Genomic DNA, 15,081 nt, shown 5'->3' on the forward strand with positions numbered 1-15,081 from the left:
TTAGTTACAACACCTCAGAAGGAGAAGTAGCCCATGAGCGATTTAATTACGATGTGTGTCCAAGAGGAGGAGAAACTGAGAGCCAAAAATAAAAATTATGTGCATCACATTAGCGGCTCTAGAAAAATAAAATTCCAAGAGGATGATAAATTTAAGAAGAAGTTCTATTAATAATATTTTTATGTTCTTTCCATCATGAGGAACCTTATTTTTAGCCTCTTCGTTGGAAAATTATGGTTATTGATGTAATTTTGGAGATAATAAGTGTATCGTTAAGTTTAAATTTAGAAATTATTAGTTACGCTTCTTCTAAATATCTATGATATGAATAATAAGACTTATTGGAAACTGTGACATTGTTTTTTAGACCATATTTCGAGGGGGGCATCGAGCGTCTCAATAAGGAAGAGATTTTCTACCCTTTAGACTTCTCTGACTATAACTATTGCATATGTTGAGGGGGAGCTATTGAATTTTTTGAAATTCCTAATAAAGCACCTAACGATGAGCTCCAACAGTCCCTTGTAATACCCTACGGTACCCAGTTCTGGTCCTGCAATACCTAACGAATCGATCAAGAGATCATAGCGTGACAAGGGACCGACCATCTTGAATGATTATGTTGTCTATATGAATGAAGATGCTAATAACACAGGGAAGGCAGGAAATCCGAACTCATATAAAGAGGTCATGATGAGTGAATATTCGTCCGAATGTCTTAGTGCCATGAAGAACGAATTAAAGTTTATGAACGACAATTATGTATATGACCTAGTAGAAATTTCTAACAAAAGCCAAAACAGTAGGCTATAAATGGGTCTACAAAACAAAGGATAACTCTAAGGAAAATTTTGAAAGGTTCAAAGCAAGACTCATAGCAAAAGTATGGCACTTATAGCGCATTATAATTTAGAGCTGCATCAAATGGACGTAAAGATGATGTTCCTTAATGGTGACTTAGAAGAAAATATTTATATGACTCAACCGGAAGGTTTTGTCATGGAAGGCAAGGAACATTTAGGATGTCGCATTAGGAAATCAATTTATAGTCTAAAGCAAGCTTCTAGGCAGTCATTAAAAATTTTGGTTTTAAAGAAAATGAAGTTGATAACTACATTTAATTAAAATAGGAAGAAAATTCATCATCTTAGTCATAAGAAGGATCTAAAGGTCCAAATGCATACACTGATAGAGTACTAAAGAATTGACATGATGCATAAGTGCTATGTCTTGTCTGCTCCTAGATATTTTAATATATGATATCCGAAGAACCATTATGAAACTGATAAGATAAAGTTAGTTCCTTATGCTTCAACTATCAGAAACATTTTGAACATGCCCTAATTTAGATTTCATAACAGGGATACTTGACAAATATCAATAAAATTCAGGACTGGATCACTGGAATGCCTTTAAGAAGTTCTTTCGCTATTTTTAAGGTACTAAGCACTACATGATCAGGTTTAAGAATCTATTTTACGAGGTGTATGGATATTAAGGAAATCCACGATATGTTTTATCCTCACCCTCGCTACAGGAGTTATCTCGTGAAAAAGCTCTAAACAGACATTTACGACATTGCCAATGATGCAAACTGAGTTTGTAAAATGTTATGAGGCTACCGGGTAGGCTGTATGACTAAAGAACTTATATTATCTCAGAATTAAGAATGTAAGATACCATTATGAAACCACTTATATTATACATAATTTTTTATACGAGTAACAACAAGTCGAGTGGTGCTGGCAAACACATCGACATTAAGCATCATGTTGTGAAAGATAGAATCCAGAATCAAACCATCAATATCAAGCATATAAAAAATGAGTCAATGCTTGCGGCGTCGCTCACTAAAGGCTTACCACCCCCACAATTTCCGTGATTATGTTGCTAGTATGGGATTATTGGAAAACCTATAATTCTGGATTGATCATAAAGCAAACTAACTCTTGTTAAACATAACAAATATTTATTTCGAGATAGAGAAGTGCACTATAGGTATTTAGATTTCAATGGCATTTCACTAGCTGTTGTAACGTTTTGCCTTAGTGTGATGTTTTATTAAGAGTAAGCTTATGATGTTAACCTTACAATCAAGGGAGAGAATGTTGGATCGATCCCGGCTTCTCTCCCGTAACTCAATAGGTAGACCGAGTCCTAAGGGGAACTACATCCCTCATGTATGCACCCTGATCGGAGGTGCAACCACCATATTAGTTGCGATCCTACCCCGTGTAGCACTATATAATTGACGGAGGGGGGGGGGGGGGGAGTCCGGCGTTGGATGGATTAATCTCACGAAATTCTCAGCTGTCTCTCCCTCACCCTAAACAGAAACTAAGTGTGCTAATGACGAGGTGAAGACCGCCACTGCTTCATCCACGACGACCCTGCGAGCCACATCAGTACGCCGACAACGACTCGCCTACGTATCTACTCCGAGCACCAAGTCAAGCTGGCGAACATCACCATCAACAGAACATCTCCACTGCTGAGTTAACCATAATGACATCTCGGGGTTCTGGTAAGACGATCATGCTTCCGCTAATGATATGGTGTTTGATTTAAGGGTTAGTTTTAGTCAATGACGTGCATGCAATTAAGTTATAACATACTGTTATGGACATGAGGCCATGACATACCCAAACTGGAGTAGCATGATCGATCCTCTTTCCCACTTTGTCGCCTCTATTGTCTCGAATGGATTCTTCGTAAGTATTAGCTCACCCGTTCCAAATAAAGAATAACAGTAGCTATATGTGCATCAGGTATCATAAAATTCGCCGCTAATATAAAACTCCCACAGTATACTTTGTATCCCCACAATCATGATGGGTCGATCAAGCAGGGGCCATCGACAAAGAAAAGAGAAGAGTGTATATAACCCAGCAATTTCATAGCTATCAATAATTTCACAGTAGCATAATCAACAAGAACTAGCCACGATTAGATTGCAGTAGGGCCACGCACAATGTTGGATAGCAAGCAAAGATGACACCGGACACGAGTTACTCCTAATAGGTCTCAAAAGAAGCCAAAGTGGTCAATCATGATCTTACAGTATATAGGTCTAGGAAAGGGAAATTCTCACATGTGCATACATATAGCTCATCAGGACTGTTTATTTGTGTTAAGATTTATACTAAGAAGTAGATTAAAAAATTGTATGGTAGGTGAGGAGAATCAATGAATATATGAGTATTAGGTGGAAGGGATGGACATCTAAGATAAATCATATGTGTACAAATCCATGCGGTTTTGCATTTCCCATAGGTTTAGAGGCAAAACTTATAGCATCACGTCTTATTTCCGAGCTGTGATATAATCAAGATGAAGCTGAAGGAGTATGCTCATGCCTTGATCCCTACCTGCACATAACAAAAACAAAAATAAACATCTAGAGAAAATATCAGCATGTAATCAAATATTTTTAGAGCAAAGGTGATTTGTGTTAACCCACAGATTGAACAGAAGCTAGGAAAAAGGCTTACAAAAATATATCTACAAGGAGAATAATATAATAAGGACCCAACAACACAACTAGATAACCACAACTAGCCCTTTCAAATCCAGAGCCAACGGAAACACCGAAAAATGAAGCCTACAATTGCAAAAGAGCCACACCTGCATCAGCTCCTCCCTTCCTCACGACTCTCTTATCATGTTCAGCTGGAAGCTCCCGGTCTTAACCTGTAAATGGAAAGAAATGGTTCCTGCCCAGCAGGGCGAAAGCCAGCTTATTTCCACACTTGCATATAACAGAACACCCATAAAGCACCTCAGATTAGTAAACTCAGCTATAATTAGGTACAAGCACCAGGCAGAAGATTGCATCATATTAACCCTGCCACGCATTCTCATATAATCATATTTGATAGTATCAAATAGCGACAGATCCATAGACAAGTTTTGATCAGAATAGTCACACACAGGTTCAACGTATCACCCCGGACTTGACTCCGGTAGTCACAAGTAGCCAGCACGATCATATTCAGTACAAGATTCGTTTCACAATTACACGCGACAAAATTCATTCTGGTGATTTAGTTAAAATCTGCTCCGTAGATGGCAATGTCAGGACTCAAGACATCCTCAGTTCCACACAATGAACTTTGACTTGACTGTAGCCCGTAGCCTCCTGACCACCAGTTCCCGCTTGCTTATTTTTATCATCTGCATTACACTAGATTGCTCACATTTTATCATCTGCATGCAACCAAATGAACTGAACATTGCAAAAAGGGAACAAATCAATTGTACAACGCATCGGTGTGTCATATATAAAAGGCTTGCGCGATTGGCTGATCGCCAACCGAGTATGTCGATAATCACGCCAACCAATGACAATTCTAGGAGAAATGTCGAAGTCGAAGAAGCAGCATGCAGCCGCGAATCAACGCCGGCAAGGGGCCGGTGCACCATCCTGGCTCCTGGGCGCCCGGCCTCCAGGAACTCTGACACTAACTGAAGAAGACAGACTCTGAACCTGAGCTAAAACCCGAGCTACAAACGGAACAACTTGGCTCTACCACAAGCCTACGACAAGGATACTTCTAACAGGCGTAGACGGCCATGGTCATCAAGATGATGAGTGCTGCTGCTGCTCCAAGCGCCATCTCGGTTAGGATCCCCACGACCGCCTGGATTGGTTCGTCGCCTGCGACGGCACCCCCGCCACCTTCGCCGCCGGCGCAGACGTGCACAAAGACGAGCGCCATGCCCAGAAAGAAAGTCACCGTCGCAGCAGCAGGCAAGACATGGACAGCCCCCGCACCGAGCGCCCGAGCTTGGGCGCCACCGTCCACGCCGCCTGCAGGCTGCTGGAAGAACAAAAAGAACCCGAGGCGTCCGATCAACGGGCAGAAGATAAAGGTGACGACCTCCCAGAGGCGCCTGTTCCCGGCGCCCGCGCCGGCCGCAGCGGCGGCGGCATGGTGCAGGTGGCTGTAGACGTACGCCACAGCGGTGAAGAGGACCCCTGTCGTGGCTAAGGGTAGCAAGACCTGTAGCACAGCACCGTCGAGCGGGGAAGCTTGAGAGGATGTGGATCTGGATGTGGTACCCTGCTGGTCGAGGAAGTATGGAACTTGGACGGCGATGATTGACGTGCACAGGGCGACGAAGGGGACGGCGAAAGTTGCGCTCACCATGGTGGTCGGTCGGGGAGGATCTTGAAGTGTGGAAGGAGGGCTCGGCGCCTTCGCCGGAGTGGGGAATAGCGATAGCGTGCTAGGGTTTACGGCCTCTGGGATGGGGAGGAGAGATGCTAGTGGTGTGGCCGGTGAGGGCGGGGACGAGCGGTAGTTATTTGTAGAGGGTGAAGGACGGCCAACCGAAAATTTTACGAAAACTTGGTAAAACTGTTTATTTATATTAAAATTTGTATTAAAAAGATATGTTAAAAAAAATAAAAAATATATGAGATAATTACTGGATTGATAGATATATACCGGATAAAGAAATAACGAATGAGATAAATAATATGTCTATATTTCTTATAAGTTGCCTTTCCTGGAAGGACAGGAGTACTGATGGGGACCTGAAGTGATTTCACAAGATGGGTTCGTGAGTTTCGGTTGGTGAACCCTGAACGGAACATGCAAATTTTGTTGGTGCCGTGCTGAATATATGTTTTGTTGAAAGAAATTGAGGCGGCAGGACGTATGTTATCACTGAAAACGAGTTGATTATAAGCCGGCGAATTTAACGGAAGCTTCCCTTCAGTGGCTATACTTCTTTCAGAGTGATGATGTGATGCTGAAGCGGCATCAGTTAGCATTTCAGTGCTAACTGAAGATAGGGGAGAAATTTCCCAGTGCCACTGTCATTACCCAATGACATCTCAACACGTGTCAAGCCCATGCATACCTCTCAAAGTGTCTGGGTACGTACCACCTTCTATGTTCACTCTGCGTATGTTTATGCGAAATTTCTTGAGATTGTGAGTGTGTACGCTCAGATTTTTCTATCCAAATTTAATATTGGCGACATTGGACTATAAATAAATAAAAAACTATTTAATCTATATTCTTGTTGCAAAAAAGGTGAGCAGGATCGTCCACGCGACTGGGCTAGGAGCAAGCCACTTCACCAAGTTGAACAAACACAAGCAGCAGACGGTTTTGCCATTTGACAGGCTTCATGTTGAAAGTTAAAGTAAGACATGCCTAGTTTCATCTAAGGCAGTAAGGAATCTGCATTTGCAAACTCTGTTCCTAGTTGTGCTTTCCTTCAATTTTCTGTAGACAACTTGTTGTACGTTAAAAAAGAAGAATTTGTTTGCCTGCTACCTTGGCCTAGAATTTAACTACTTCATGGAAAAACAACTAAATTGGTAAAATAGAATAATCAAACAGATGAAGTCTTGGGAAATATATATTCACGAGCTTAACTTTTCATGCCGTGAACAAAGAAGAAGGAATTCCTTTTTGTTCCATCAAACAAAATTTTATTTCTTTCTCTATTTCCACTACTCAAAGAGAAGAAGGAATTTGAAGGGCAATTGGCTTTGACCAGGTGAGGTTAGGTTTCACATCCGTTTGACCATGAACTTCTTTTTTGAGGTCTTTTGACCATGAACTTGTGAATGCAAATGCGACGCGTTATCTTGTCTGTCTTACGTGTCCTTTCAGCCGGTGGAACGGAACGGAACGGGTGAATGGATTTTAACTTAGGGTAGGCTTCATTCCGTGATTCCAGTACAATTACGATGATGCCAACGATTAATTATGTGCTAATAGCTACCCCTAAGATGGTTAATTAAATCTAGCTACTACCCTTGTTCTTTTTTACTTATCGTTTAGCATATTGACACGATCTCTCATGCACTGTTTTTTCTTAGCGCTTGTCATTGAAATTTATCAAAAACATAACTATTTGAAAGTATTTTTCATGATAAATCTATTAGTACCATTTTCATATGATAAGTTTTCTTACTTTTATGTATATTAATTGTTAAAGTTTATAAAGTTTGGCTATACTATTTGAGAAAACATAACCATTTGAAAGTAATTTTTACAACAAATCTACTAATACCATTTTCATGTGATAGATCTTCTTATTTTTATGTCTATTAGTGATCCAAGTTTATAAAATTTGAGTACACGTATCCTTAAACAACGTATATGTGAGAGCCGATGTAGTACTTCATTTTTCTTTTTAAATTGAGGTCTATTTGAGAACGCATGTAGTACTTCATTTTTCTTCTTAAATCGAGCTAAGTACTAGGCTAAGTAGAAATGCTCACTCTTGACAGTTACATGTCCATATGCATGGTCTTCAAAAATACGATTGTATAACTGCTAATTTCTTTTTGGTACCTTATAAAACATGGTACTATTCTGGTAGACAATATCATGAAAATTTTCTTTCTAAAAAATCATGAAAAAATTTATTGAGCACGTACGGGTGTTATTACTAATGTTCTCACATCATTTTAGAGGTCAGACTACTTCGTATCTTACACTTTATCTACGTGGCATGAGTTGCTTTTTCTAGTTATGTGGTAGGGTGTTTGGTTGGAGACAAACCGTCACTACTACAAAATTTGATTTATATGTTAGCTTATCACTATCGGTTTATAAGCCGCACGAGAATAATAAGCTATCGTGGCTTATGAACCAGTAGTGATAGGATCATAACTGCCGGCTGATATATTGAGTCGGCAGTGATACTCAGCACCCTCATCACTGCCAGCTTAATTCACTGATCGTCAGTGATACATGTACATCACTGCCAACGGATTATATGAGCCGGCAGTGATGTCCTTCTCTTCCCCCACCTTCTTCTACCTCGAGCTAACAAAGCTATTTCAAAACTCTCTCCCTTACAAAATCTCCAAGATCAGCAACCACTTTATCCCTTCTCCCGCATTGATTGTCCCACCACTTAAGCTCAATTTTGATCAAGAAGGAGATCTAGATGAGCTCTCTCTAGCTATCCAAACAAAATTCCTTCTTTCTTCTCCATTTGCTCATTTGTCTTTTCTTCATTTTTTAGGGCAAGTGAACTCTGGATTTTTCCCCAACAGCAAGCAAGCTTCTAGCAGGAGCCTCTTGAGCTCAAGTAAGTTAAAATCCCTAAGGTTAATCCTATATTTAGCATTTTAACTTAAAATGTTACCTGAAAAATCAAAGTTGATCTTATCCCTATAGAGACATAGGCAAATCTTCAAAGTTGATTCTAATGAACTATAGGAATAAATTTAGAAGTCTACAATATAGGAACTTTAGGTATGAGTATTTTTATTTTTGATTTTTAATGAGTTAGAAAAATTAGCCATAATATTTAGGTATGTAGCAAGATCCAGTTGTATTTTTAATGAGTTAGGAAAAGTTATCTAGAAAAAAATTTGAGAATAAGAAAAAGTTATCGAGAAAAGTTTTAAACAAAAGTTATTGAGAAAAAGTTTTGAGAATGAGAAAAAGTTCCGAGGAAAAGTTAGTAAGAGAAAATTTTGAGAATGAGAAAAAGGTACCGAGAAAAAATCTCAAGAAAAATTATAAAAAATTACTAAGAAAAAGTTTGAAAAAAAAAACCAAAAAAAGATACAGACAAATTTTTCAACACAAACTTGAACAAAATTTTCAGCCCAAAGTATAAACACATAGTTTTGTTAAAAAAAATTAGATAAGAAAGCCCAAAAACTTAAAAACCGGCCCGAACCAAAGCGGCCCAGTCGGCCTCAACGCTCTCGCCTGCGCGCGGCCCAGTAGCACGCACCTCCATCTGGCCCAGTAGCGCCTGCGCGTGGCTGATCAAGCACAGTCCATGGGCCGGTTGGACAGGGTCATTCGTTACTTTGCCTGCGCGCGCGTGAGCGCGAAAGAGAAATTCTGCGGATCCAAGGCCCATGCTGCGAGGTTGCAACACGGGCCCAGCCCAGGAAGCCCACGAGGAAGAAAGAGGGAAATTTAGAAAAAATGCATCATTTTAACTCACAAAACATGAACTTGTCCAATAACAAGAGGCTCAACATCCCTAGTATGAGCCTGGATCCGCCCCTGTCTGAACAGGCACTTGTACTCTTTATTTTGTTGATTCGAGCTTCCAAACTATCCAATTGAACCCTCTCCTTACCTGCTATTTCTTTGGTTTGTGGCCGTTTGTGGGGTTGGGACATGAGAACCAAACATGCAAGGGTGAAATGGTCACATACATATGTTGCCTGCCTACTATTATATGACCAAATAATTCTACTAGGCTTATTTTCTAAAAAGAAAGATAATTCTACGAGGCTGGCATGACACTACGACAGAGACAGGAAATTCTCCACTGTAGCATCTTTTCTAGCAAAGCAACTACTTCTTGACGCCCTTTGAGAGGATCTTTTTGCTTGATTTAAGAAATTGCACACATCCTAGGGATTGTGTTGCTCAATAGAAAATCAGCAATAGAAAACCGGCTTGCACAACAAAACTAGCACTGAAATAGGGAAACCAGACAAACCTGCCGTTGCCTTGCCGCTTGTGGCAGCCAAGAGAAGCTCAGCTCCGCAGCTCATCTGCAGAGGCGGGAGCAGCAGATCGGCGAGCATGGGGACGGAGAGGTGCAAGCTCATTTGAGAGCCGGAGCACGTTGACTCGCAAGTCTCCTCCTCCTCCTCAGCATCCGAATAAGAAGCGAACGAAGCGCCATCACCCCGCACCACAGGCATCACTGTGCGCCTGTGCAACGGCTCCACGCCTCCACCTATCAGAGAGAAGAAAAGAACAGCGCATGTGTCGCACACCATACAATAAGCCAAGTCGTTTTGAGAGGGAATCTACAGCTCATAATTGAGCGGTACCCGGTAGATGCTAAACAACGTTGTAGAAAACAAGCGGTAATATTTTTAGTGCTCGATGAGGGACTGCCTTGCCTTGCCGCTTGTGGGTAATTTGTGCAGAGATTTCAGCTGATTTTCTAGGATTTGAACTGAACATGTGAATTACAGTAGTACTCCACTCTATGATTTTATCCATCTGACGGTTCCAGTTCCTAAATTCGATCCATGTTTACCCACTGGATACTGGAACAAATCATATTACCTGAACCAGTACATTTGTATCATTTTTTTTAGTGAAAGTATCTTGTTTGAAGCATGACGTACTGGTGCCGTAGTTCGAAGTTGACAGATCCAGACTACACTTTTCCTTCTGTAACTTTCATATGGCAATTGCCAGCATTAAGATCACTACAATTCGTTGTTCAGAAAACTGATATATACTTTGATTTCCATGTGGATTCAGTTCTACTTACCATGCTCACATTGAGCTGAATTCTGGGACCTTACAGATAGCTCACTGTGCATGTTCTGGACAAGATGCTCACAACGAGTAGGAAGTTTATGTCCTTACATCGTCGGATCATCCGGCGTGTACTTTAAATTCGACCTCTGTTTGAAATGTTGTGGTGTGTTCAATTTTCTAAGCACCAGAACATCCAGTATATGCAATTTTTCTAGACTCTAGGACAAATATGTCAACTGTATTTTTCTTTGCAACTTTGATTATTCGTGATCATAATTGCAGTACATAGATATGTTGATGCAATCCAACAACTCATCAAACCAATACAACTAACTTGTCAATCACTCATCATCTATAAATCAAGATACATTTTAACTTGATTCTAAAAAATATAGTTATAATATCTAATAAAAATATAATATTATGAAAGTATTTTTTAAGACAAATCTACACATATGGTTTTTATATTTTCAAAATAAATATTTTGGAAGTTATTGACGGTCAAAATTTTCAAAGTTTGATCGAATCTCGATCAAAACGTCAAGTATTTAAAACCGAAGAGAGTACTTGGGTAGTTCGGAGTATAGATCAACGGGTCATCAACAAAATAAAGATCTATACTCCCACAATCTCATGGTTATCATTAATCTCACAATAGTATAATCAATAAGAAGTATCACAGGACATAGCACGATTACCATAGAGTTACAAGTCTCAAAAGAAGCATGAGTGATCAATCATGCTCTTGTTGTAGCTAGGTTTAAAGGCTAAATCTGCATCAAGTCTTATCTCCGATCCCCGCGTGCGATCAAGATGGTATATATTGAAGCAACGTGCTTAGTCCCCAATTGTTACCTGCACACAATACAAGCGAAAACAATCAGTAAAGAGAAATCGTACAGTGTAACCATGCAAGTTAACCAAGCGTTTCAAAAAGGAAACGTATCAATTGTAAAGAGTATAGTACAACGAAACTGAATTAGGCCTCCTCTTAAACAAATGATTGCTAAAATATTGGAATAGGAGAAATACATGATTGAAATTGTATAGCTTCTTGAATCCTTAGGAATGAAAAGTACTAGAAAACTATATGAATAACCGTTTGGATGGAGTGCAGAAAAAATACAGTAATTTGAGAAGAGATAAAAACACAAGGGAAACTTTCCGATAGGTTAAAGTAGATTTCCTCCAAAATTCCTATGAATTGAGGCGTTACATAGGAATTTCATAGGACTCTACATACTCAATCCTTTGTTCCAAAGAGCTATATAGGGGGAAAATCCTATATGATTCAAATCCTACAAAATTTCTTTAAAAAATCTTTTATTCCAAAGGAGCCCTTACAGTGTCGAAACTCGAAAGGCTTGTGCCATAAAACTAGGAATAACAAAATGTAATAATTAGCCACGGATGGTATGTTCCGCACGGTGCTCCACGGAGAAGAATATATGTTATGATCACAAACTTTTTGCGAGCAATACATGACATATGAAGCTATGCAACGTTATTGCTAACCGAGACTCGATCGCTACAAGCAATGTTCGGTAATCACGCGATACCCCTAAACAATTGACAAATCTAGGTGAAAAAAAAGCTAAACTCGAAGAAGCAGCATGCGGCCGCGAATCAACGCCGGCTAGCGGTGCTCCCGCGCTAGCTACTTCCCTCGGACCTCCAAGGCAAGTCGTAGCTAGATGCCACCTGGTGGGCGCAGCCTCCACCCCTTGCAACCACTAAGATCGCCGTAGTAACAAGCGCCGCACCGACCGCACCGAGCCTGCCGCTGTTAAATAGGGCAAGACACCACAGGCCATTGCCACGCCAACTCGCACGCCAGCCCTTGCCGCCCTCATAAGACCACCACCACATGTCATCGCGCATCTAACTTGCCTCTGCCCTGCGAACCGGCCTCCAGACGCCTCCAGCCACCGTCCGTTGTCGTCGTCGGCGCGACTCCGATTGGATCTGGTTGGCCCCACGTGGATCCGGCCAGCCCAGACCGGATTCGGGCCCAAGCCGCCACCACTTGTCGTCATCGGCTCGGCATTCCCAAGAAGCTCAACTGAGGGAGACAACCGCGCACTCCATCACCGCCGCCCCAGCCCCAGCTAACCACTCGTCGTCGTCTCTCCGGCAGAGTGCGCCCCGCAGCACGAACTTGACCAGCGCCACAGCGCCCCCACGAGGCCGCCGCGGCACAGCTCCGCGCGCCACCACCTACGTCCGACAGTTCCCAGGCCTAGCGAGAACCGACCGTCCCGGGCATGGTGACGCCGGAACCGGTCCCCGTCCCTCAAAACGCCACGTGAGAGAGGACAGTGACGTGAACGAAAAGTAGCCTCGCCACCACCGTCCTTGCGGCCGCGCACTCAGGCAGCGGCGAGGAGGGTACGCCGAGGGAAGGGTTGGCAGCGCGGCAGGTTTGGTGGCCGCCGGAGTCGTCCCCCTGAGCGAGAGCGACGCGGGGACATGCAACAACGCGATTCAGGGTGCATAACTTCAGAATTTCAAGAAACTCACTTGATATAGAGGGCAAGGACGATGGCCATCAGGCAGATGAGTGTAGCTCCGAGTGTTGTCTTGGTGAGGACCCACACGGCGAGCTCCGGGACCGGTCCGTTGCCGGCGACCGCGCCGCTGCCAGCACCTCCGCCGCCGTTGCCGACGTGCACGTAGATGAGCGTCACGCCCAGGAAGAACGTCGTCACAGCAGCCGCAGCAGGCAACGCATGGACAGCAGCCACACGGAGCGCGTGAGCTTGGGCGCCGCCGTCCACGCCGCGTGAAGGCTGCTGGACGAACAAGAAGAACTGGAGGAGGCCTACAGACGCGCATGCGATGAAGGTGAAGACCCCCGTGAGGCGCCTGTTGCCGGCGTCAGCGGCATGGTGCAGGTGGTGGCCGTAGATGAACGCCACGGCGGTGAACAGGGCATCCATCGCGGCCAACGGCAGCATGACTTGGAGTACAGCGCCGTCAAGGGGGCAAGCTTCAGCGGTTGTCGCGGTGGCAGCCGACTGGTCGAGGAAGGATGGAACTTGGACGGCGACGATCGACACGAACACGGCGAAGCAGGCGATGACCGGAGCTGCGCGCGTCGCCATGGGGTTTGGCTTGGGGTTGGGATCTTCCGGGTGTGGGGGAATGGGGACGGGAAGGGCGTGGGAAATAGAGTTACTCCCTCCGATCCCAAATGGACTAATTATCGAGGCGGAGGAGGTTTCGATTCCGAAGCAGCAGATGACTTTGGTGGAAGCTTCAGTGTGTTCTGTGCGTTTCTTTTCTGTCTCTATCTATCCAGTCTCTATTTGCCTGCGCGTGGCTGATCAAGCACAGTCCATGGGCCGGTTGGACAGGGTCATTCGTTACTTTGCCTGCGCGCGCGTGAGCGCGAAAGAGAAATTCTGCGGATCCAAGGCCCATGCTGCGAGGTTGCAACACGGGCCCAGCCCAGGAAGCCCACGAGGAAGAAAGAGGGAAATTTAGAAAAAATGCATCATTTTAACTCACAAAACATGAACTTGTCCAATAACAAGAGGCTCAACATCCCTAGTATGAGCCTGGATCCGCCCCTGTCTGAACAGGCACTTGTACTCTTTATTTTGTTGATTCGAGCTTCCAAACTATCCAATTGAACCCTCTCCTTACCTGCTATTTCTTTGGTTTGTGGCCGTTTGTGGGGTTGGGACATGAGAACCAAACATGCAAAGGTGAAATGGTCACATACATATGTTGCCTGCCTACTATTATATGCTCCATGGCAGCACCACCTTAACACTTAAACCTAGTCCCAAAGTCCCATGTCCTCCATTTCTATTTGGAACGAAGCAACCAAATTAAGCGGGACAAAACGCCTATTCTATCACCAAATGAAGGAAGATTAACGTATGACACTACGACAGAGACAGGAAATTCTCCACTGTAGCATCTTTTCTAGCAAAGCAACTACTTCTTGACGCCCTTTGAGAGGATCTTTTTGCTTGATTTAAGAAATTGCACACATCCTAGGGATTGTGTTGCTCAATAGAAAATCAACAAGATTCTCTCTCAAAATAGCAAGCAAATGGGCAGAGAACCGGCTTGCACAACAAAACTAGCACTGAAATAGGGAAACAAGACAAACCTGCCGTTGCCTTGCCGCTTGTGGCAGCCAAGAGAAGCTCAGCTCCGCAGCTCATCTGCAGAGGCGAGAGCAGCAGATCGGCGAGCATGGGGACGGAGAGGTGCAAGCTCATTTGAGAGCCGGAGCACGTTGACTCGCAAGTCTCCTCCTCCTCAGCATCCGAATAAGAAGCGAACGAAGCGCCATCACTACGCACCACAGGCATCACTGTGCGTCTGTGCAGCGGCACCACGCCTCCACCTATCAGAGAGAAGAAAAGAACAGCGCATGTGTTGCACACCATACAATAAGCCAAGTCGTTTTGAGAGGGAATCTACAGCTCATCATTGAGCGGTACCCGGTAGATGCTAAACAACGTTGCAGAAAACAACCGGTAATATTTTTAGTGCTCGATGAGGGATTGCCATTGCCTTGCCGCTTGTGGGTAATTTGTGCAGAGATTTCAGCTGATTTTCTAGGATTTGAACTGAACATGTGAATTACAGTAGTACTCCACTCTATGATTTTATCCATCTGATGGTTCCAGTTCCTAAATTCGATCCATGTTTACCCACTGGATACTGGAACAAATCATATTACCTGAACCAGTACATTTGTATCATTGTTTTTAGTGAAAGTATCTTGTTTGAAGCATGACGTACTGGTGTCGCAGTTCGAAGTTGACAGATCCAGACTACACTTTTCCTTCTGTAACTTTCATATGGCAATTGCCAGCATTAAGATCACTAC

The 15,081-nt window shown here is 43.2% G+C and overlaps 3 protein-coding genes across 3 annotated transcripts; all 3 read right to left on the reverse strand.

Annotated features, from left to right (window-relative positions):
* Positions 1–3,833: 3,833 nt before the first annotated feature.
* LOC133930683 (uncharacterized) lies at positions 3,834–9,798 on the reverse strand. Its single transcript, XM_062377385.1, has 2 exons — positions 9,448–9,798; positions 3,834–4,173 (listed from the first exon to the last, which is right to left on the reverse strand). The coding sequence occupies exons 1-2, from the start codon at positions 9,731–9,733 to the stop codon at positions 4,082–4,084; spliced, it is 378 nt and encodes a 125-aa protein (XP_062233369.1). The 5' UTR covers positions 9,734–9,798; the 3' UTR covers positions 3,834–4,081.
* On the reverse strand, positions 4,213–9,439 carry LOC133930678 (uncharacterized). Its single transcript, XM_062377380.1, has one exon. It carries the CDS (start codon positions 5,148–5,150, stop codon positions 4,554–4,556), a length of 597 nt encoding a protein of 198 aa, XP_062233364.1. The 5' UTR covers positions 5,151–9,439; the 3' UTR covers positions 4,213–4,553.
* A 1,047-nt stretch (positions 9,799–10,845) lies between the features above and the next one.
* On the reverse strand, positions 10,846–14,346 carry LOC133930679 (uncharacterized). The gene is made up of 2 exons (XM_062377381.1): positions 12,750–14,346; positions 10,846–11,084 (listed from the first exon to the last, which is right to left on the reverse strand). Exons 1-2 carry the CDS (start codon positions 13,331–13,333, stop codon positions 11,081–11,083), a joined length of 588 nt encoding a protein of 195 aa, XP_062233365.1. The 5' UTR covers positions 13,334–14,346; the 3' UTR covers positions 10,846–11,080.
* Positions 14,347–15,081: the final 735 nt, after the last annotated feature.

Source organism: Phragmites australis, chromosome 10 (assembly GCF_958298935.1).
Source record: "Phragmites australis chromosome 10, lpPhrAust1.1, whole genome shotgun sequence".
NCBI classification, from domain to species: domain Eukaryota; kingdom Viridiplantae; phylum Streptophyta; class Magnoliopsida; order Poales; family Poaceae; genus Phragmites; species Phragmites australis.

Bases quoted from the DNA above. Each gene is read 5' to 3' on its own strand.
- LOC133930678 (XM_062377380.1), bottom strand. From the start codon at position 5,150: ATGGTGAGCGCAACTTTCGCCGTCCCCTTCGTCGCCCTGTGCACGTCA.
- LOC133930683 (XM_062377385.1), bottom strand. From the start codon at position 9,733: ATGGTGTGCGACACATGCGCTGTTCTTTTCTTCTCTCTGATAGGTGGA. The intron at 4,174-9,447 runs GTTTGTCTGGTT...AGTGTAATGCAG, and splicing joins AAGCGGCAAGGCAACGGCAG to ATGATAAAAATAAGCAAGCG.
- LOC133930679 (XM_062377381.1), bottom strand. From the start codon at position 13,333: ATGGCGACGCGCGCAGCTCCGGTCATCGCCTGCTTCGCCGTGTTCGTG.